This window comes from Danio aesculapii, chromosome 4 (genome assembly GCF_903798145.1).
Source record: "Danio aesculapii chromosome 4, fDanAes4.1, whole genome shotgun sequence".
Lineage (NCBI taxonomy): Eukaryota > Metazoa > Chordata > Actinopteri > Cypriniformes > Danionidae > Danio > Danio aesculapii.
In genome coordinates, this window is record NC_079438.1 from 7,239,401 (window position 1) to 7,261,935 (window position 22,535).

At 38.5% G+C, this 22,535-nt stretch overlaps 2 protein-coding genes across 2 annotated transcripts in view; one reads left to right on the top strand and one right to left on the bottom strand.

The window, feature by feature from the left end:
• The window catches only part of LOC130222807 (zinc finger protein 91-like), a 218,630-nt gene that overhangs the window by 78,879 nt on the left and 117,216 nt on the right, over positions 1-22,535 (bottom strand). The gene's annotated exons all lie outside the window — the stretch shown is intronic.
• On the top strand, positions 13,760-16,155 carry LOC130222633 (gastrula zinc finger protein XlCGF8.2DB-like). The gene is made up of 2 exons (XM_056455165.1): positions 13,760-13,782; positions 14,616-16,155. The coding sequence occupies exons 1-2, from the start codon at positions 13,760-13,762 to the stop codon at positions 15,562-15,564; spliced, it is 972 nt and encodes a 323-aa protein (XP_056311140.1). The 3' UTR covers positions 15,565-16,155.

The window sequence follows — 22,535 nt, forward strand, 5'->3', positions numbered from 1 at the left end:
GTGAAACAAACAATTATAGTGGAACAATAACGTTTAGCATTGCACTGACTACAACTGGCCAACAAACTAGTCTAAATGACTTTTTCTGCTTAAGAAATGGATTACAGCATGCTGATGATATGCAAAACATTTGAGTGTAAAGTTCGTTAGTATTCACCATATTCTTCACATACCAGCCGCACCGCCATTGGAATCTTTTTTGCCTGAATTTTTATTTTTTAAGAATTAATTTTTGGATCCAAAATACAGTGTTATGGCTGCTTAGGCCATGGGGCGATAACAGTTTACAAGTATAGCACAGTTTGGAAAAGGAAAGGTTTTAAAACCTTGTATATCTAAGGTAATCTAAGGCTTTTTTAGGACAGTATCTCCAGCAGAAATAATATCCAAAATGCAGTTTTAATAGTAAAGAAACAAATGAGACAGCAGAAGTCAATGATTAATTTGAATAATTTAACCTGATCACCATGCCTAATGCTGCTTGATGTTGCCAAGTCAAAATTTCAATTTTTTTATTTTTCTTTCTATGTATATCATGACACACTTGTTTGGTAGAGCAAGTAGTGCGACTGTTTTCTGCCATTCAAACTCCTGGTCATTTCTCCAATTGTCACTGAATTGGAAGTGCTAAAACAATAGCAAATGAGATCAGGTCACTATGACATGTTTGACAATTGTCGCTGTTTGTCATTGTACTCTGGTTATCCTGAGAGCCGATGCTGAGTATTCTTAGGGCTTTTCACACTTCAAATGTTTAAAACCCTGGTTCATTCTAACCCTCGATAAACAGAATCCGTGGGTTATTTGTAGTCACGTTCCACAAACAGCAGTCCCTTTTTAGATGGGCATTCTGCATCTTATTAGGTATATAAATGTCATCACGTAGGTCTTCAGCTAAGCCTCAGGACATGCACAAAGGCAAGAAAACAAAGACAAAAGTACAAATGAATGAAAAACAAGAAGCAAAGTAGGTTGTCTTGCCATCTCCTCATCACTCCAGTTTACAGCAAGACATGACATTAAGCATTTGCACAAGTTCATTCATTAATTTTCCTTTGGCTTAGTCCCTTTATTCATCAGGGGTCACCTTAGCGGAATGAACCACCAACTTATCCAGCATTTGTTTTAAACAGCGGATGCTCTTCCAGCTGCAACCCAGTACTGGGAAACATTTGCATAATTTATATACAATAATGCAAAACTCACAAATATAAGTGTGAATTATGCGTACGTGCTGTGAAAAATGCAGGATCTGTCTCAATCAGGCCTTTCAAGCAAGTTACAAATGTTTAAAGCCAGTGGAAGATACAAATAGGGAACACAACACGAGTAATCTAGAGCGAGTGCTTTGATCATTTGCATTTAAAGCCACAGGCACAAAAAGAGCTTAGAGTTTTCTCTGACCCCCAAAAAGGAAATATTGTACTGCAAGGTACAGTAAAGACCAAAAGTTTGGACACATCTTCTCATTCAAGAGTTTTCTTTATTTTTCATGGCTATGAAAATTGTAGATTCACACTGAAGGCATCAAAACTGTGAGTTAACACATGTGGAAATATATGTGTAACAAAATATGTCCATGTTCTAGGTTCTTCAAAGTAGCCACCTTTTGCTTTAATTACTGCTTTGCACACTCTTTCTATTCATGCCTAGGCAATCTATTGATGAGCTTCAAGAGGTAGTCACCTGAAATGGGTTTTCATTTCACATGTGTGCCCTGTCAGGTTTAATTAGTGATATTTTCTTGCCTTCTAAATAAGTTTGGAACCATCAGTTGTGTTGTGCAGAAGTGAGGTGGATACATAGCTGATAGTCCCACTGAACAGTCTGTTAAAATTTGTATTATGACAAGAAAAAAGCAGCTAAGTAAAGAAAAAAAAAACGAGTGGCCATCATTACTTTAAGAAATGAAAAATCAGTCATTCCGAAAAATTGGGAAAACTTTGAAGTGTCCCCAAGTGCAGTCACAAAAACCATCAAGCGCTACAAAGAAACTGGCTCACATGCGGAACGCCCCAGGTCGGAAGACCAAGAGTCACCTCTGCTGCGGAGGATAAGTTCATCCGAGTCACCATCCTCAGAAATTGCAGGTTAACAGCAGCTCAGATTAGAGACCAGGGGGATATTCCAGAAAGCTGGGTTAACTTACCATCTGCTAAAACCCTGAACTTTTGGTTGATTAACCCAAAACCTGCTTATTGTGAGTATGGTCGGTTCCAGAACACCTGATAGAGTTAGTTAAATCAACCTCCTGAAGATAACCATGGGTTAATGTACGCGCACGGCGCATACCTGAAGGCATTTTCAAGTCACAGTGAAAAAAAAAAAGCGCAACGCACTTTACAGAAGCGGAGGTTTTAATCACAGATTACACATGTGCATCAGTGAAAGAAATATAAGATAAGAAATATACAAGAAAAGAAAAAATAAGTGATTCGTTAGTTTCATAAATTACACATGCCACCCTCCCTTTCATTGTAATGAAAAATTTAACATCTCTTTGCCAGTTTGCATTCCGTCAAATAAGATGTGTATATGGCCACACTGGGCAAAGTATAGGTATACTGTGGCACAGAATTTAACATCGCGACGTACCTGTAGAGAGGTGGGGGTGAGTTTCGCGTGACGTACCTGAAGAGAGCGGTGTAGGTGAGTTGCATGCGACGTACCTGAAGAGCGGTGGGGGTGAGTTGCGCGCGACGTACTGAAGAGCAGTGGGGTAAGTTGCGTGCGACATACCTGAAGAGCTGGGAGGGATGCGGTGGAGAGTGGTGTGCGACGTATTTAAGGACCAGGCGGGAGATGCACGATTTCCGGGAGATTATCAGTCATTTTGCAGGATACTCCCGGAACTTCCAAGAGACTTGGTATGTCTGCATGAGCATCACCTTAAGGTGAGAAATGTATACTCACTTAAAACAGTTGGGTTAATAATAACCCAACAGGTAACCCATAGATGGGTTAATTTGGCACCGACCTTCTGTTGGATTATTTTAACCCAATCCATAGGGTTGATAAGGTTAACCCAACAATTTGGGTCACAAAAATAACTAATTTGTTGGGTTATTTTGCCAAAAAGTGGCTTAACCACTATATAACAATAAATTATTTGTATTATTATTATTATTATAGTAGTAGTAGTAGTCATCTTTATATGTAAATAAAAAATACACAGCTTTTAATACATTGGCTAAGCTTTATTTAAATCCATGAATTTAGTGCCACTCCTTCCACAATAACAAATGCCTGAGAGCAGTGTAGTTCATCCCTAAGCAGCAGGACATAAGGGTTCTGTCTCTGTTGCTCCTCCACTAAGTACTGAATGAAATACAAGTATACACACGAATTAAATAATGTCCAACATTTATTGTAATCAATAATGCACCTAGAGGTAAAAAATCAACAAATTCTTGTTTTGCCTCCTGGTATCTTGCTGCACAATCTGTATGGCAGTAAAGAAATGATAGCTGGCTGAGTTGTTAAAGCACCCTCTCCAAAGCGGGATCTCCAAGGCTGTCTTTATATCAAACAGAAGAAATCACAATAATTAAATTCAAAACAAGCCCCTCATATCAAAGGTGAAATGCTACAAATTGGGATTAAAACAGAGCTGTTATGCTGGATTGTCTCACCAGATGAAATGTTTGCTTGAACTGGTAGATCCAAGGCTCTCTTCTCTTTTTTTTTTTTTTTGCAATATGAGAGAAACCGCAGTGATGCATCTCCCTAAATCTTAAAAAGTTTCTTTGGTGCGTGGGTATAAAATACCCGTCCTGAGCAATCTAAAAATAAATAAACAAAAACAGCACTTAAATCCATGCCATACAAACAGTACACTGGATTTAATTAAAGGGATATTTTACACAAAAATGGAAATTCTGTCATCAGTAATTCACACTCCCCTTGTCTAAATCTCTCCTCAGATAAACACAAAACATGATATTTTGAACAATACAGGTAACTAAACCATTCTTGGTCCACAGTGAAATTCCATAGCATTTTTTTATTTGTTAAAAAATAAAATAAAAAACATTAATAAAGGGCACTCGCACTCACCATCACTCATGCTCTTATTAAGACGCCTCGTTTGGATAGCAGCCACAAAACAATTGATTATAACTGCTGAACATGTACCAGGTTGCAAAAAATGTAATTGCTGACTCGTTTTTCTTTCATAAGTTTCAGCTATTGGCGCCAGAAGCGGACCCTCATCCAACACCTGTTCCTCATTATTCAGAGATGACATTGCCATAAACCACCCTTTATATCACCTCAGAGAATCCTCTATTTCTCTAATCCTTCAAGCAGTTGCCCCTAGAACTCTCCAGTCATATCTCACGGCATGGAGCTTTTTCAAACACTTCTACTCTCTGTATAAAACACCTGTTCCTGACTTTTCCCTCCTCTTTATCACCTCATTCATTTCACATTTATACATTTCAAAAGATATACAAGCTAGTTCAATTCGAAGCTACCTAAGTGGGATAAATTTTTTTCACAAATTGATACACGGGTCTCCTTCAGATGCCATTACAAATTCTCAAACTCCCCCCACCCCCCATGCCAGACAACCCATTACACTCCACATACTTCCACACATACAGCCCGCACACTCGATGCCATGTTCACACTAGATTTTTTGGGGTTTTGAACTAACGATGAGATCTAATTTCAATCCCACAATCCACCCCACCATATCTGACCTAACCTTGCTGTATAAAGAAACTCTACCTTATAATAATAAGCAAAGCAAAACAGATCAGCTATACAAAGAACAATCTAATTTCATTTTTGACATCCCCTCGCACACACACCCATTCCAAACCCTCTTAGCATTCTTGCACTACAGCAGAGCCCAAGAACATAACCCCCTCGCCTCCCTTTTTACTGATGAGGCTAACCGTCCAGTAACACGTTTTTGGTTTCAAAAACACCTAAAAGAATTTCTCTGCATTTCAGGCTTCCCACCACCCCGAACCAATCTCTACACACTCATTCAGGATAGGAGCAGCCACTACAGCAACCTACAACGGCCTCTCCCAACAACAGATACAAACTCTCGGATGTTGGTCTGCTAACGCCTTCAAATCATACATACGCCTCAGCCAATATCACCTCAGAGAAGCCCAGCTGATTCTAGGTAGCCAACACCAACACTCATGAGTTTCTAAGCAGCAGTTCTCCCTATTTTTCACCCTACTAGTGTAGGACTCCTTTTACTATCTTCCCCTTTTTCTCTTCCTCTTCATAATTTCACTTACTTTCATTTATTTAAAAAAAATAAAAAATTATTCACCATCATCACACTCCCCGCAATAATTCAACCGCAAAGGCTTAGCTGGGACACATATTGCTTCCATACTGACCACCATTTAATTACATTACATAGTAGCAGTAACAATGCTCTAGAAGCTCTACTGAGCTATACTCAACCTTTGCACTATGTGCTGGTTTGCCTTTATTTAATTACCCTAATTAAACAAAGATAAACCAGGATCCTCCCTTCGCAATATTTCTTAGCTAGAGTTTAGTTAAAGGATCGTCTTTATAATGTTTTTGCAAAAAGAATAAACTAGATTCATACTTTACCACACAGGGTAACTCTTGTTGGGTTCTGGAAAATGAAGTCAATGTCCACTCCAGTGAAGATAAGTAATAAAATACACTTTTATTAATAAAATCCAGTGAAAAAGTAGAATAAACAAAAGACAAATAACAGAAACAAAATCCTTTCTTTATCCTTCATTGAGGATAAAGGGCAACCACCCTCATTATAGAGAAGTCAGCAAGCGCAAATCTGATCAGTATGGCTGCACTTTTATACTTCCAAAATCAGGTCATGCACATAATTACACCTCATATATCAGTGAGGACTTGACATATTGAATTATGCTCAGGGATACAAGTACCTATACACCATTTGGGTCTTACCTATTACATCAAAGAACACATTATAAATCACTAAGGACCAACTGTATAATGTGGTCTGACCACTCAGTCAAGAGTTCTAATAGTCAGCTAAACTTATAGGTCATGTCTTATGTGAACAAATTTATAGTTGTTCCTAGGTACATTTAAGAACAAGAATCAATATACAAACAATTACATGCTCATTATTTAGACAGTTTTAAGCCATTAAACGCTACCCGAGGTACCGGTGCCTACAGAGGGTACCGGCATTCATGACCAAAGAGTATCATGGCTCTGTGGCCAGGGAGTTCCCCATCCCATGGACAGAGAGTCTCAGGCCTTAATGGTCAGCTGCGCTAGCTGTTTGCACTCAAAGGAGAGGAGGTCAGAGGAAGGTAAGAGCAGATGAGGGTCAGAGAAAGGTAACTCTCTCTCTCCTTCATCGTTCATTAGTCTTGTGCGCCCTCTGCTGGTTACGTTGTGCTCTTTGCTTACACTTTCAGATAAAGTTGAGCTCTGAAGTATCGGAATGTCAGTATAGGAGAGGTTTACTTTTGTATCTTCCTCGTCTCACATTAATAATGGCACCATTCATCACAACTACTACACCAATGTTGTAGCTTTAGCTGAGCTCATACCCACATTACTATTGACCGGAACCAATGTTCCTGCGGGATTCTCTAATCTCTAATCTCTCGGGAGTCTCTAATCTGCTAATTTTTCACTCAATCATCGCACCACTGCAGCAACAGTGTCAGTCTAGCTGAGCTCCTATCCACTTCCATCATAACATTTCCGTAAGAGCACACATAACACTCCAGACACTAACTACCAATGCACCTCTGCAGCTGCAGAGTCACTCTGCTGAGTCTCATTCCCTCTCTGCAACACAGCTGCAACAGTAACACTCTGCTTGAGTTCACATACACTTCCATTTAGTCATTTACTACTGACACACTCCCCAGCACTTCCACAGCAGTTAAAACGTCTCTCCAGAGGTGTACTTTCCTTCCAATACTGACTTCCATTGCATCTCTGCAATCGCAGAGACGCTCCGCTGAACTTCATTCCCCTCTACACCACTGCTGCAGCAGTGATGCTCTGTTGAGCTCATATACACTTCCATTTAGCCATTCACTACTGATACACTCCCCAGCACTGCCAAAGCAGTTAAAACGTCTCTGCGGAGGCAAATTTCCCTTCCAATATTGACTTCCATTGCACCTCCACTGAGCTTCATTCCCCTCTGCACCACTGCCGCAGCAGTGACGCTCTGCCTGACCTCTGATACACTTCCAAATTTTCATTTTCACTGATACTCTGCTCTGCCACAGTAGTTTAAATGCCTCTGTGCATGCATAGTTACCCTTCAATAATTCCATGATAATAACACTCACCGCACATGTGCAGCAGCAGAGACACTCTGCTGAACTTTATAGCTACATTTCACCACTGCCATAGTAAGCCTCTCTAACAGAGCTCACGCATACATGCTTCAAGTCATTACATTTACCTCACTCTCCAGCCCGGTCCATGCAATTAACACTGCCCCGGGAGCACATATAGTTGTACATATTCCGTCAGTCAGTACACCACTCGGGTAGCAACTCTTATCTCTCCATTTATACCCGCACCGGCCCCGTTTTTGATCCTACAAGCTATTCAAGTACCATTTTAACACCTTTTTATACCAGCAGCCAGGTATTGCGTTGATCTTCATTGCCTTTTAGGGGGTTCTTAAAATACGCAGTTGCTGTCCCGTGCAGAGCATTTTGGGGAGTTCTCGAGACCTACCTGAGCTCAGAGCTCCCCTGTCGCCCTGCAAACAGGAGGGATCCCAGGGCTCAAGGACCTTTTAAGCTCAGGGCTCTCTCCCGGGACAGCGTGCCAAACTTGCTTATAATCAATCATCAGCTAAGTGTGAACTCTTGAAGTGAAGTTTATTTATAAACTAATTTTTTTTTTTGTACAATATATTTATTACTTTTTTTCAATTTGCATATCACAACAGATTACACAATACAGAAAAATAATCATGAAGGCACAGCAAACTTTTTACCCCCCATTCTCCCTCCCAACAACCCATTCCCTTAAAAAAAAAAAAAATAATAATAATAATAAATAAATAAAATAAAAATAAATAAACAAATAAATAAATATAATAATTAAAAAAAAAAAAAAAAAAAAAAAAAAAAAGGGAGGATATGTTTAAATCAGGTAGAGAGTGTTTCCTGAGTGTGTTTAGACCATGATACTTCCCATATTCCTAAGCTTGTTCTTGTTGTAGTAGACTGTCAACATTTACATTGTACTTTAGAAAGTTATTAAAAGGTCTCCAGATATCTTCAAATACATTTTGTTTCTTTTTCACAATGTACGTGATCTTTTCCATTGACATATGCAATGCCATTTCTTTAATCCATTTTCCTATTCTAGGTTCATTTATATTTTTCCAATTAAGAGCAATAATACGTTTAGCTTGTAAAATACACATGTTTATGAATCTGACCTCTTTGCTTTGTAAGAGAGGGCTGACAGGAAATATACCCAGGATAAAAATCTTAGGATCTAATGGTAATTTCTTTAATAAAATTTGGTCAATTATTTCAATAACATCTTGCCAAAAGGGTTTCACTTTCACACATTCCCAAATACAGTGATAAAGTGTTCCTCTTACCTCATTGCACTTTATACAGGTATCTGGAATATTATCATTAAACTTGTGCAATATAGCAGGAGTTATGTATGTTCGCATTAACCATTTGTACTGTACCAGTTTCAGGCTACTATTGACTGTTTGTATCTGAGCTTTCCTACATGCCTCATTCCAATCCTCTAGAGATATTTCATCTTCTATATCTTCTTTCCATAACTTTAGTTTTGATTCAGAAGATTCGTTAGAGCCAATTACGAACAATCTGTACAAAGAGGAAATTGAACCTTTATCATAACAGTGTCCTAGGATTGCTGCCTCTAATGAGGAAATGTTAGGAATATCTAATGAATGATTTTGAGATGAGGATATAAAGCTTCTAAGTTGAAGATACTTAAAAAAATGGGTCTTTGGAATATCAAATTTTTTTGAAATTACTGCAAAGGACATAAATACTTCATCCTTATTGTACATATCTTGTACTTTCCTTAACCCTTTTTCAGCCCATATCCGAAATCCTGCATCACTTTTTCCTGGTTTAAACTTAACATTACCCCAAATAGGGCTAAAACGTGACCAGGAGGGATTTATATTCAAATGTTTACAAGAATCAAACCAAATATTAATCATGTTCAATACAATGGGGTTGTCTGTGTTTTTTCTTAGATATTTGAGGTCTGCCGAATATAGGTATAAGTGCAGTGGTATTTGTGGTGTAACAGAGTAGGATTCCAAATCCATCCAAGAAGGAGGACTTTCAGAAGAAAAATAATACATGATTGTACGCAGCTGAGCTGCCCAATAATACCACTGAAAATTTGGACATTTAAGTCCTCCTCGATCGAATGGTAAATATAATAAAGTTAGACGTAGCCTGGGACGTTTATTTTGCCAAATAAAGTTGGTAAACAGTTTTTTAATTCTAGTAAACAACGATGAGGGAGGGGGTAAGGGGATATTTTGGAACAAATAAAGAAATTTAGGGAGTATATTCATTTTTAGGATATTTATCCTGCCAATCATTGAGATGGGTAAAGATGTCCAACGTTCTACTGATGATATAGTAGCATCCAAAATTGGGTCATAATTTATTTGAGCAATCTTATTTATTTCATCTACGATTTTAATACCCAGATATGTAAAATTATCCGTTGAATTAAAAATAGAAGCATAACCTTGGCTATTTTTTCTCTCTGATTCATTAAGTAACATTATAGATGATTTGGAGTGATTAACTTTATATCCAGATATTTTTCCAAAAGTTTCAATAAGATCCAGGAGTGCAGGAATAGAACTACTTAGATTTTTTAAGAACAAAATAATATCGTCTGCAAATAATGCTAGTTTATGTTCCAAGTGGCTCTCTTGAATTCCATATATGGCATTATGTGTTCTCACTGCTATGGCGAATGGTTCTATTGCAAGGATAAATAATAAAGGTGATAGAGGACTTCCCTGTGGGCAACTCCTAGATATTTTAAAGGGTTTAGAAACAACATTATTTGTTAAAACTTCTGCTGTGAGCTCCGTACAAAGTAGTCTAACCCATTTACAAAATGTATCACCAAAGCCAAAGCGATTTAGCACGTCAAATAAATAATGCCATTCGACACGGTCGAAAGCCTTTTCTGCATCAAGAGAAAGTAGTGCCGTGTCTTTCGCTCCTCTCTGGCTATATAAGATATTGAGCACTCGTCTGACATTGTGGAAGCCCTGTCTCCCTTGAATAAAGCCATTCTGGTCTTCTCCCACCACCCGATGGAGTAAGCCCTCCAATCTTCTTGCAAGAACTTTGCTAAGTATTTTTGTATCTGAATTTAAAAGGCTGATTGGGCGCATATTTTCGCATTTTATATTTGGTTTTCCTGGTTTTGGAAGTAAAGTTATTAGGGCACTCCTCATGGATGTAGGAAGAAGACCATTCCTAAAGGACTCCTGGAACATCTCCAAAAGAGGTGAAATTAATTTAGACTGAAATTTTTTATAAATATCTATAGGTATGCCATCTGGACCTGCCGTTTTACCTGCCTGCATACAATTAATTGCTTCTACAATTTCTATTTTTGTTAAATCTCCATCTAATGCTTTACTTTCATTTTCTGAAATTCTAGGAATATTAATGTTATTTAGAAATTGTGTCTGTTCAACAAGTCTGGGATTACCATCAGAGCTATACAATTTCTCATAAAATATTTTGAAGGCCTCATTAATTTCTTTAGGATCTACTATAGTTCTGCCGCTTGAATCTTCAATGTAATTAATAGATCTTTCCGTTTGTTGTTGTTTAATGCGCCATGCTAAAAGTTTCCCAGGTTTTTCCCCTTGGTCATAATAGGATTGTTTAAGTTTCAGTAAATAAGTTGCTGCTTTATTAGCCGACAATTCATTGTACTGTGACCTAAGAAGGAGTAACTGTGCATTTGCATCTATAGAGTTAGACTTGTTATTGTAAAGATCTGATTCAAGTGTTTTAATTTTTTCATCTAATGTCTTCATTTCCAGTTGTGTACTCCTTTTCTTTGAACTGGTATAACTGATTATTTGACCCCTAATAAAGGCCTTAAATGCCTCCCACCTTATGCTAGCAGATGTTTGAGAAGTATTACATGTAAAATACAGGTCAATTTGTTTATCTAAAAAATCTATAAATGTGGGGTCTGTTAGCCATCCTGGTTGAAAGCGCCATTTTGGAGAATCCTTCACTAGTTTCGTATCTGTATAAGTGAGTGACATAGCTGCATGATCCGATATTACTATACTACCATAATTACAGTCGTCAATTTTTGAAACCAGTTGTGCTGAAACCAAAAAATAGTCTATGCGTGAATACGTTTTATAAGTGCTGGAATAACATGAGTATTCTATTGCATTTGGTTTACTATGTCTCCATATGTCCACCAAATTTAATTCTTTAATAAAACTATTTATCGTCTTTCTCGATCTAATGTGGGTATTATCTGAGCCTGATGACCTATCTCTTGCTGGATCTAACGTGCAATTAAAATCACCAGCAATTATATATTGCCCCGGGAGATTGGAGATAGTCAGAAACAAATTGTTATAGAATTTAGGGTCATCTTCGTTGGGTCCATAAACATTTATCAGATTTATATTTTCAAATAACAGCATACCCTGGACTATGATGTATCTACCTGCAGGATCCTTAATTATATTTTTAATTTGTAAAGGTACAGATTTATGAATTAGTATTATAACACCTCTAGCATGGGTGGTATATGGGGCAGATAGCACCTGACCCTGCCATCTTCTTCTTATTTTAGAAACATCCTCACTTACTAGATGGGTTTCTTGCAAGAAAACTATTTTTGATTGCAAGAATTTTATCCTGTTCATCACTTGTTTAACTTTTGAGATTTTGTTTAAGCCCCTACAGTTCCATGAAGTAAATTTCACCTTCAAGTTACTAGACATGAGTTGTCTAATATAACCTTACGGATTTGCTTGTTTGATGAAAACACACCCACATACAACAAGAAAAAAAAGAAAAGAAAAAATAAATAAATAAAAAAAAGAAAAAGAAAAAGAAAAAAAACCCACACCTTATACCAACCGCTTATGACAGATACGGGTCTAGGCAATACAAAGAGCCGTCTGTCTCTCACTTTTGATTATTTCTTTCTCTTTAGCTCCCTCTGCTATTATCAAGTACTAACTACTTTACCAACATTATTTACTTAGTTGTATAGAACTGTGCAACATCTGTAAACATAACCATTAAAAGATTAATATTTTGCAACTTTTAACAAATAGTGACATACCTGGGGGGTTAAGCTGAATAAGGATTAACAAAAAAAGATAGATATAAAAAAGAATAAATCAAACAGTTCTGCTATTGGCTGTGTAAAGTTCGTTGTGGGTTGAACGTCCCTTGCGAATGTCAAAAGGTCCAATATTTGAGTGTGCATTATGGCCATGTTTTCCTTTCCCACCCCAGGTACATTTTAAGTGTTTTTATCACGAGAATAAGCATATGCGGTCAGAAAAAAAGTATATGACTAACGTTAGCCAACAGAAAACATTATGCAAAAAGAATTGTAGCGCTCTCTCGTTTGAAAAAAAAAATGACATAAAACGAATTAGCCAGTAGTGCTGTCATATTTTAGTTCCGTATATTGGTAGAGTTGTCTTGATCCTTCAAAGAGACTGGATAAATTTGTCTACTTCAGCCGGAGTTTGGAAGGTGTAGGATCTTTCTCCGTGTGTCAGCAGGAGCCGTGCTGGAAAAATAATTCTGTGCTTATGAATTCCCTTGTCTCGCAACCTTTTTCGCACGTCATCATAGTCGCGCTGCATCTTATGTATGCCGGCGGAGAGATCTGGGTGAAAACGGACTAGTTCGTTATTGAAAAGAACATTCCCTTTAACTCTGGCTGCCCTTAGCACTCGCTCCTTGTCTCTGAAGTTCAGAAACTTCATAATTAGTGTCCTCGGGCGTGTCGTTCGCGAGTGGATATTTGTCAAAGTGCCGATTCTATGAGCCCGCTCAATTACCAGAGATTCCCGCGAATCCAATCCTAGAGCCTCCGGTATCCACTTCTCCAAAAATGTTACCGTATCCTGGCCCTCCGCTTTCTCCGGTAGTCCCACAAGTCTTATGTTGTTCCGTCGACTTCTGCATTCTAAATCTTCCACTTTGTTTGAAAGCGTTTTAACAGTATTTTCAAGCGTGTTCACTCTGGATAACAACCCGTTGACGTTATCTTCGGCATCCGAAATGCGTTGCTCCGCTTGTGCTATCCGCCCTGTGCATTCCTTTATCTCCTTGCTTATCGTCGTAATTGTTGCTTGGACTCCATCAATTTTTTTGTAAAGTCCGTTTTTCAAGGACATTATAGCTTTCATGATATTTTCGTTATTACCATCCGAAGTTACTGCTTCGTCATCATCTTCGTCAGGGCCCTCACCAGCTGCCATGGCGTCGTTAGTTTCTTCACCCTCGGAATATTCATCTTCGTTTCTGGTCTTTTTCTTGTCTTTTCTGGTACCTTTGCGTGACATTTTTCTTTCCCTATACTTTTATATTTGTGTTGCTTGACTTTAGATACAATTCTGATTGGTATTGTAGGATTGATCGCAGATTAGCAGCAGAGCTAAAAAGTTTCGACCTCTCAGCACCTCGCCATAACCGGAAGTCTATAAACTAATTTTGAGAGGATCACGTGCTTAAGATTGAACATGGCTGGTTCTGCATTAGATACGTATGATCCGCCAATCAGACGATTCCTAACCCAATATAAAGAGCCAAGGTTTCTCACTATAGTCGTCTTCGATTTGAAGAATCCCCCTTTCCAACCCTACTCCTCCACCTTTCTCTTCATAGGGTGGCACAGTGGCCCAGTGATTAACACTGTTGCCTCACAGCAAGAACGTCACCGGCTCTAGTCCTTTAACAAGGCGGCTGTTGTTTCTGTGCGAAGTTGGCATGTTCTTCCCGTGTTTGTGTGGGTTTCCCCTGGGTTTTCCGGTTTCCTCCCACATTACAAAAACATGAACTACAAGTTAATTGATCAATCTAAATTTAGCACTACAGTCAAACTTCCATCCAGCAGCATATATCTTCATAACAATAATTTTCCGTCATCAGCTCTTATCAAAAACGGGGGAGTTCTCGAGACCAACCTGAGCTCAGAGCTCTGCAAATGGGAGGGAGTCCAGGGCTCAAGGACCTTTTGAGCTCAGGGCTCTCTCCAGGGACAGCATGCCAAACTTGCTTATAATCAATCATGAGCTAAGTGTGAACTCTTGAAAGATGAATTGAATCTGCTTAAATGTGTACACGTTAATGGACTAAACAAAATATGATCTGATTTATTTTGCATTTAATGTGCATCAAAATTACAATGTGTGTAGCCAATGTTTCCAGTGTCTTTTCACTTTTCAGCTTTTGATGAGTTTATAAGACTTAATGAAAACTTATGTTTTATTTACTTATTTCAGACCTAATTGAAGAGAATGAGGGGAGTAAAGAGGAGGAACATCATGTCAAAATTGAGGAGAAAACTCATTTACAGACTGATAGTATTTTGAAAAGGAAGGACAAGAATCATTTCACCTGCACCTGCACTCAGTGTGGAAAGAGTTTTGGAAGAAAAGGCAGTCTTAAAATTCACATGAGGATCCACACTGGAGAGAAACCATTCACATGCACTCATTGTGGAAAAAGTTTCAGCCAATTATCATCCCTTAATCAACACATGAGGATCCACACTGGAGAGAAACCATTCACTTGCACTCAGTGTGGGAAGAGTTTCAGCCAATCATCATCCCTTAATCTACACATGATGAGCCACACTGGAGAGAAACCATTCACTTGCACTCAGTGTGGGAGAAGTTTCATCCAATCATCAGACCTTAATAAACACATGAAGACCCACACTGGAGAGAAACCATTCTCATGCACTCAGTGTGGGAAGAGTTTCAGCCAATCATCATCCCTTAATCCACACATGATGAGCCACACTGGAGAGAAACCATTCACATGCACTCAGTGTGGAAAAAAATTTCACTGCTCTTCACACCTTAATCTACACATGAGGATCCACACTGGAGAGAAACCATTCACTTGCACTCAGTGTGGGAGGAGTTTCAGCCAATCATCAGACCTTAATAAACACTCGAAGACCGACACTGGAGAGAAACCGTTCGCATGCACTCAGTGTGGGAAAAGTTTTCACTGCTCTTCACACCTTAATCAACACATGAGGATCCACACTGGAGAGAAACCATTCACTTGCACTCAGTGTGGGAGGAGTTTCAGCCAATCATCATCCCTTGATCAACACATGAGGATCCACACTGGAGAGAAACCATTCACTTGCACTCAGTGTGGGAGGAGTTTCAGCCAATCATCATCCCTTAATCAACACATGAGGATCCACACTGGAGAGAAACCATTCACATGCACTCAGTGTGGGAAGAGTTTCAACCGATCAGCAAACCTTAATAAACACAGAAAGATTCACACTGGTGTGAATATATGAGCTCCAAAATTGAAACTGCACCAGACAACTCACACTGGAGAGACAGTACACTGTGACAAGAGGTTTATTCAGTTAACACATCTGAAAACACAAAAGAGGATTTATACTGGAGAGAAACTGTACAGATCTGATCAGTGTCTACAGAGTTTCGCTCATTCGGCGCAGTTTAATAAACACATGGACAAAAAGTTGCACACATGACATGAATGCAGCAAAACATTTTCTCATGTGCACAGGATGTTTCATGTCTGAATAATGTTAGAAAAGGCTGAGTGACGGTATACTGTTTTCCAGCAGTCCTACACTGCAGTAGGTGGGGTTGTAAATTTGTTGCGCTCCTTGCGTTTACCATAAACACAATGATGGCGGCTGAGAGAAGAACAGTTTCATAAACATCTGGCAAACAGCACCACAGTGCGGATACATCTGTACTCTACTCTCCAGTGTATTCATGTAGCTAGTGTTGTTCTGACTCCTAGAATGAGAAACAAATCACTGGGAAGACACCGCACATCAAAGAAGGTGGAGCTCCAGGATGGTTAGTTTGCAGTATACCAGGGCCTCAAGTTTAGAAAGCCCATTTAATTGCCCTGTGTTGCATCTTTTATTAGTAAAGTTTCTTTACGTTTAGGTTCAAGATTCTTTCTAGTTTACTACATATACTTTTTTGAGTAGCATACAAAATTTATGAATATTTTATGATTTAGGCAGAGCGACAGGTATTAAGTTTTACAATATTAATACACTGTGATGATCCCAAGACTCCAGATTGGAGTATGTGGTAAATCCTAATTGGATGCCTGCATTACTCCTCATTGGGTATATAAAAGTTGTTGTGTTAGCTACCCCAGGATGCTGTGGCTTCTCAGGAGTCCTCATGTCAAGACCTGCCATCTCATTGACTCTTTAACCTTATGGTTTTGTTTTGCATTACTTACTTACATATCGTGTTGTTGTGATTGTATCTTAAGTTCTTTATCTTCATTATTACCTCTAGACATTTGCTGGTTGCTTTGATTGATTGTTCTGAGTTACATTTTATAATGAATAATTTGCATTTAGGCTATTTTGTTGGCTCATCTCTCTTTTATGTTGCAACTCAAACAAGCGGGTCATAACACTTTTTGTAAAATGTCAAAAGGACAATGTTATTTGGAAATGGCAGAGACAGTTCTAGCCTGCACCTAAAATTCTGTCAGTAAAAATTATAATATTTTTTAGATCAGCCTCAAAAATAACACATTTATAAAATAAAATGAATAAATAGATGGACGGATTGACATTGCAGTGGTGGAAGGGGAAATAGGATGGCTTGTTCAACCATAAACCAAGACTGAGCTCTCTCAGGAGGGATGGACCAGTGCGCGAGATGTCTCAGACTGAAGGCGTATTAATGAAATAAGTGCTCAGGAAGCCCCAACTCTTTTTATTATCAACTGGTTGTTGCGATGTACTCCTATGCAACCTATGGTGCTTATTGTTCCAGAGAAATTAATTAAATGACTAAATGATCAAACTGTTTTAAATATTGTAGAGAAATATTTACAGGGATATACTGAAGTAGAGAAGTAACTTTAGAAAGGCAATTCATGTTGAGTATGATAGTTTTTTATTTTGAGCATCTCAGAGCAGTAGTTCTCAATTCTGGTGCTTGTGCAAAATGAATTGACAACCGTCCCAAATGAATTTTAGCTCTTATTACTAGATCTTAGAATCACACCTGAGGACTTCCAGTTATGTCGCCTTTGGTATAGCCGTGAGTGCGACCAGCTCCCTTTAACTTTTCATTTCTTCTTTACAAACTTCGCTGTTTTAGAACTTTTTGGGAACCTTAATCTATTTACTTTTCTTTCTTAGAGCGCGTAGTATTATATTCTCACTTAACATGTCGAAAGGAAAGGGCAAACAGGTGGAAAAAGACTGTGAAGCATCATCCTCGCCTAGCTCTAGTGTTACGCTAGCTGAAATCAGCGCCCTGCACGAGAGCTCAGAGCCTCCCTTGCCGCGGATTTTAAAGCCTCTTTTGAAAGCTTGGACACTTAGTTGGACAATATTAACTCCACAGTCGCTGCTCACGACCAGCGCATCAGTTGCCTCGAATTGGGACTCACGGAGGTGACCCAGCACCTTGAACACCTAAAGGCCACGTGCTCTGGCCTCACTAAAGAAAACGAGTGGCTGCGGTCTAAAATTTCAGACCTAGAGGGGCGCAACTGGCGGCAGAATATTCGCATTGTGGGGCTCCCTGTGTCAATTGAGGGACCATGACCAACTAACTTCTTAGCCAAAAATCTCAGCAAGCATTTTGGAGATCACATTTTTGCATCACCGCCTGAACTGGACAGAGCGCACCGAATCCCTGCTCCCAAACCTGCCCCAGGAAAGAGACTGCATCCTGTGGTTCTGCGGTTTCATCCTTACCAGGTGAAGAATTTCGTAGTTTGTGAGTCTCGGACAAAAAAAGGGATTTTGACCTTTCGAAATCACAAGATTCGGATCTTTGAAGATTACAGCCCAGATGTCCTAAAGCTGCACAGTTAATTCAAAGATGCCATGACGGCGCTCTACAAGTTCGGACTCAGACCTGCTCTTCTCTGTCCAGCTAAACTACGCATCACTCTACCGAACGGTGAGAAAATATGGTTGCTAACAGCTAATGAAACCAACAACTACATTCGGAACTTAGACGCATAGTAGTTCACTTCTTTGCTTTGGACTATGATATGATATAAACACATCTCTAGTTATAAACTGCTTGGAGCATTTTTTTTTTCTTGTAAAACTCATGCCACTTCAAGGAGTTACTACTGGGTGACTATTCGATTTACAATAACAGACGTTTGTATGTCATGATGCAGTGTGATTTATTTTTTCCGGACAATTCTGTTATTGCTTTTTGATGTCAATGGTGACTCGTTCTTCTCGCCTATTTTTCTTTTTCATGGATGATGATATATCATCGTGTTCTGCAGATAAAGCCTTGTTAAACTGTATACAATGTTTGTTACCAGCTTACAGATAAGTCATAGTTCAAATAATGTTTATTCCATTTATTTTTTTTTTGTTTGTTGTATGTAGTGATGATATAAATACAACTATGAGGTTGTGTAGTAAAACATGGGGAGGGATTGTATAAAGGAAGAAGGAAGCTTGCAACTGTTTTTGGTTGGAGATATGTATGATGTAGATGTTCTTGCCTACATCGTTTGTTGGAGTTATGTGTGTGGGTTAGGAGGGCGAGGGTAGGTGTTTTTTTTTGTTTGTTTTTTTTTTCTCTTCTGCGGTAGCCAGAGAAATTTTTTGTGACAAATAGTTTTTAATGTCTTCTGTGTTCAGTGGCACACCTACTGGTGTATTTACATTTTCCAGCTGGAATGTCAAAGGGCTTAACTCACCTATAAAACGTGATAAAGTTCTCAACCATTTGAAGCAGCTAAACCTAAAAAAGCTTTTATCCAAGAAACTCATCTTACAAGTGCTGACAAATGTCACCCCTAGCACTTCAGCTGGTATTATATGGGAAGCTTGTAAAGCCTTTCTGAGGGGAGAAATCCTATCTTATTCAGCACATCAGAGGTAAAAGGTATCTGAACAGAAGTCTTCTTTAATTTAAATATCTAGCGGAGCTTCAATCCAGAATGGAAACCTCACCTACTCTAGATTTGTCTAAGAAACTACTTACAACAAAAACTGAATTTGACCTGCTGACAATGAATGAGGCCACTATAGCGCTTTATAAAAGCCGATATAATTACTATGAATTTGGTGACAAACCTAGTAAATTATTAGCACACCAGCTACGTCAGTCCTCTGCCCTAAACTATTTAACTTCTCCGGACCCACAATTGACCCACTTCTCATTAACAACCAATTTAGAAATTTCTACAACTCCTTGTACACCTCAGAAAGCCTTAACGAAGAATCACACCTTGATAGTTTTTTCAATAATCTTGATATTCCCCTTATCGATTCTGATTTGGCCTTAAAATTGGATGATCCCATCACTCTCGATGAAGTTAAGACAAAGCTGAGCCTTTTGCAAAGTGGAAAGTGCCCAGGTCCTGATGGGTTTCCAGCGGAATTTTTTTTATAACATCACCTCTTTAGAAACTATCACCCCTTATTCTGAACATGTTTAATGAATCTTACAAATCTGGTATACTTCCTCAAACTCTACGCCAAGCCTCTATCTCTTTAATCCATAAAAAAGATAAGGACCCCCTTCAGTGTAATAATTATCGTCCCATTTCTCTACTGTGTGCATAATCTCCCCAGATCAAGCTGGTTTCATTAAAAATAGGCAGTCTTTTCATAACCTCAGACGTCTCTTCAACATTCTTCACACTAGCCCACATAAAAAGACTCCAGAGTTAATTATATACATGGACGCTGAAAAGGCATTGACAGAGTTGAGTAGGATATTTTTTTATTTTATACTCTTAAAAAATTTGGAATAGATGATTATTTTATATCTTGGATAAAGCTTTTGTATACTTCCCCTTTAGCCTGCGTACGCACAAACAATTACTATTCAAAATACTTCCCTCTTGGGAGAGGAACAAGGCAAGGATGCCCACTCTCACCTCCCTTGTTCGCTCTGGCTATCGAACCTCTAGCCATTGCCCAAAAAAGCAATCCCACCCCCCTCCCTTGGCCTCCAGCTCCACATTCAAACGAAAACTCCAGCCCTACTCTTTCAGCCTACTCCAGCAACACCTTAGGAACCACCTAGCAACAGGTTAGCAACTGCTTGGCAACACCTTAGCAACTGCCTAGCAATACCTAAGCAACCAACTAGCAACACCTTAGCAATCAACTAGCAACACCTTAGCAACCAACTAGCAACAACTTAGCGGAAATGTATAAAGTACTAGAGACCCAGACTTAAGTAAAAGTACAGGCACTCTAGCAAAAAGTGACTTGAGTAGAAGTTGAAGTGCTCTTGAAGTACTAAAGTATTCAAATTTTTTTGTACTTAAATATTGCAAGTAGTTTATTTCAAAATGTACTACTCAAGTACTGAAAGTAAAAGTACAAGTATTGTGTAATGTAGTTATTAAAGAAAGCAGTCAAAAGACATCATATTGTTTTGTTTATTTTAAATATCCTTTTTTGGGGCACGTGATTAAGCAGAACGAAAAGAAACATGGCTTACAATACTGTTTTTCTCTCGCGCTTGAACTACAGATCTGACAGATTATAACAGCTTTAACACACACCTTTCAAAGTTGTCTCAAAAACACTCCGTAATCCACTAAAACGCTATTGAAACCCATTTTCGGAGCGCAAATTACCGGTTGTAAACGCTGTAAACGGAAGTTCTAAACATTCTACCGGAAGACGCTGGTCGCTATGGCGCCCTCCATGCAGCAGCCAAGAAAAAGGTCTATAATTGTAACGAGTAGGGTTGTGAAATTACACTGGTCTCACGGTTTGGTTCAGTTACGATTATCATGCCATCGATTCAGTTCAAATCTATATCTAAGCATTGACGATGATTTCCATACATAATTCGATTTTTTCTTCACAACACAAGAATTTTTTTATTAAAATCTATAAATATATTAATATTTATATATTATTCCGTTAACTGCCTGCTCGACCAAATGGTTGGCATATTTTGACTGACCATATCTTATTGAGAGTAGTACCTAACTTAACTAAACCTGATTGAGCCATCTCTACCACTTGGTTGAAGTATGTTATGCCAAAAAAAATCCACTAGTTGTCTCTAACTCAATCAAAAGCACTCGTCACAACATTGCTTCTACATTAAAATCAAAAACAAGGAAATCAGTCCTGACATCATGTGAACTGTTTTTGGTAAAAATTTGCAAGGTAAGCATATTTTTTTGACATATTACCCTCTAAGAGCTCTAACTTTACAAGTTATGTTACTTGGTGCCATGAAAAATATTCAGTGTGTTTGTATTAATTTTTCAAAAACATGCTCGACCAAATGGTTGATTTGTCACTTTATAGTAAAGGTAGAAAAGCAGAACTAATGATTTCATATCATGCATTTCTGCAGTCTGAATGGATATTTCTGCAGTCTGAATATCAACTTTTGATCATTCACAGAATAAATATGACACAGCTTGTTATTTATTCATGAATATAGATCATTTCTTAAGTATATATATTTTTGGAGTAAATATAATGGATTTTTAGAACTTATGTGTGGAAATCACAACTTTCAAAGATGATTACCCCTTAAATGGCAAATACTTGTGTACCAGCATTAGCACAACTGTAACAAATCGATATTTGATTGTTTGTTTTTTGTAGATACATGATGGATGTCAGTAGTTTCTATAGTACAAGAACTCAAATCGTCAGACCCTTTTACCAGAAAATCCCTTCACTCAGTAGATAATTCAGCATGTTCACTTACATGCATAGTCTCTCTCTTTCACATCCCCCCCCCCACACACACACACACACACACACACACACACGCACACATACATTGCCCTGCACACACTTAAATGTTCACTCTCTCCCTACACTCTCACACACAGTTCTCTCTCTCTCTCTCTGTCTCTCTCTCTCACACACACACACAATAGACAATTTAGCCTACCTAATTCACCTGTACCACATGTCTGGGGGAAACCAAAGCACCCGGAGAAAACCCACGCAAACACAGGGAGAACAGGCAAGCTCCACACAGAAACACCAACTGACCAAACCAAGGCTCAAACCAGCAACCCAGCGAACTTCTTGCTGTGAGGTGACAGCACTACCTACTGTGCCACTGCGTCCCTTGTTTCATCAGCATTTTAATTTAATATATTTATAATGTGATATATAATGTTTACTGAATTGATTATTATATTGTAATTTTACATGTTCATATTATAATCAATATCCTTTAAGAAAAATCATAGGTCTTCAAAAAAACATCTAATACTATAGTGATCTAAAAAACAATTAATTGACAGAATCAAAAATATCCTATAGACAACACT

Bases quoted from the DNA above. Each gene is read 5' to 3' on its own strand.
- LOC130222633 (XM_056455165.1), top strand. From the start codon at position 13,760: ATGGCTGGTTCTGCATTAGATAC. The intron at 13,783-14,615 runs GTATGATCCGCC...TATTTTGAAAAG, and splicing joins GCTGGTTCTGCATTAGATAC to GAAGGACAAGAATCATTTCA.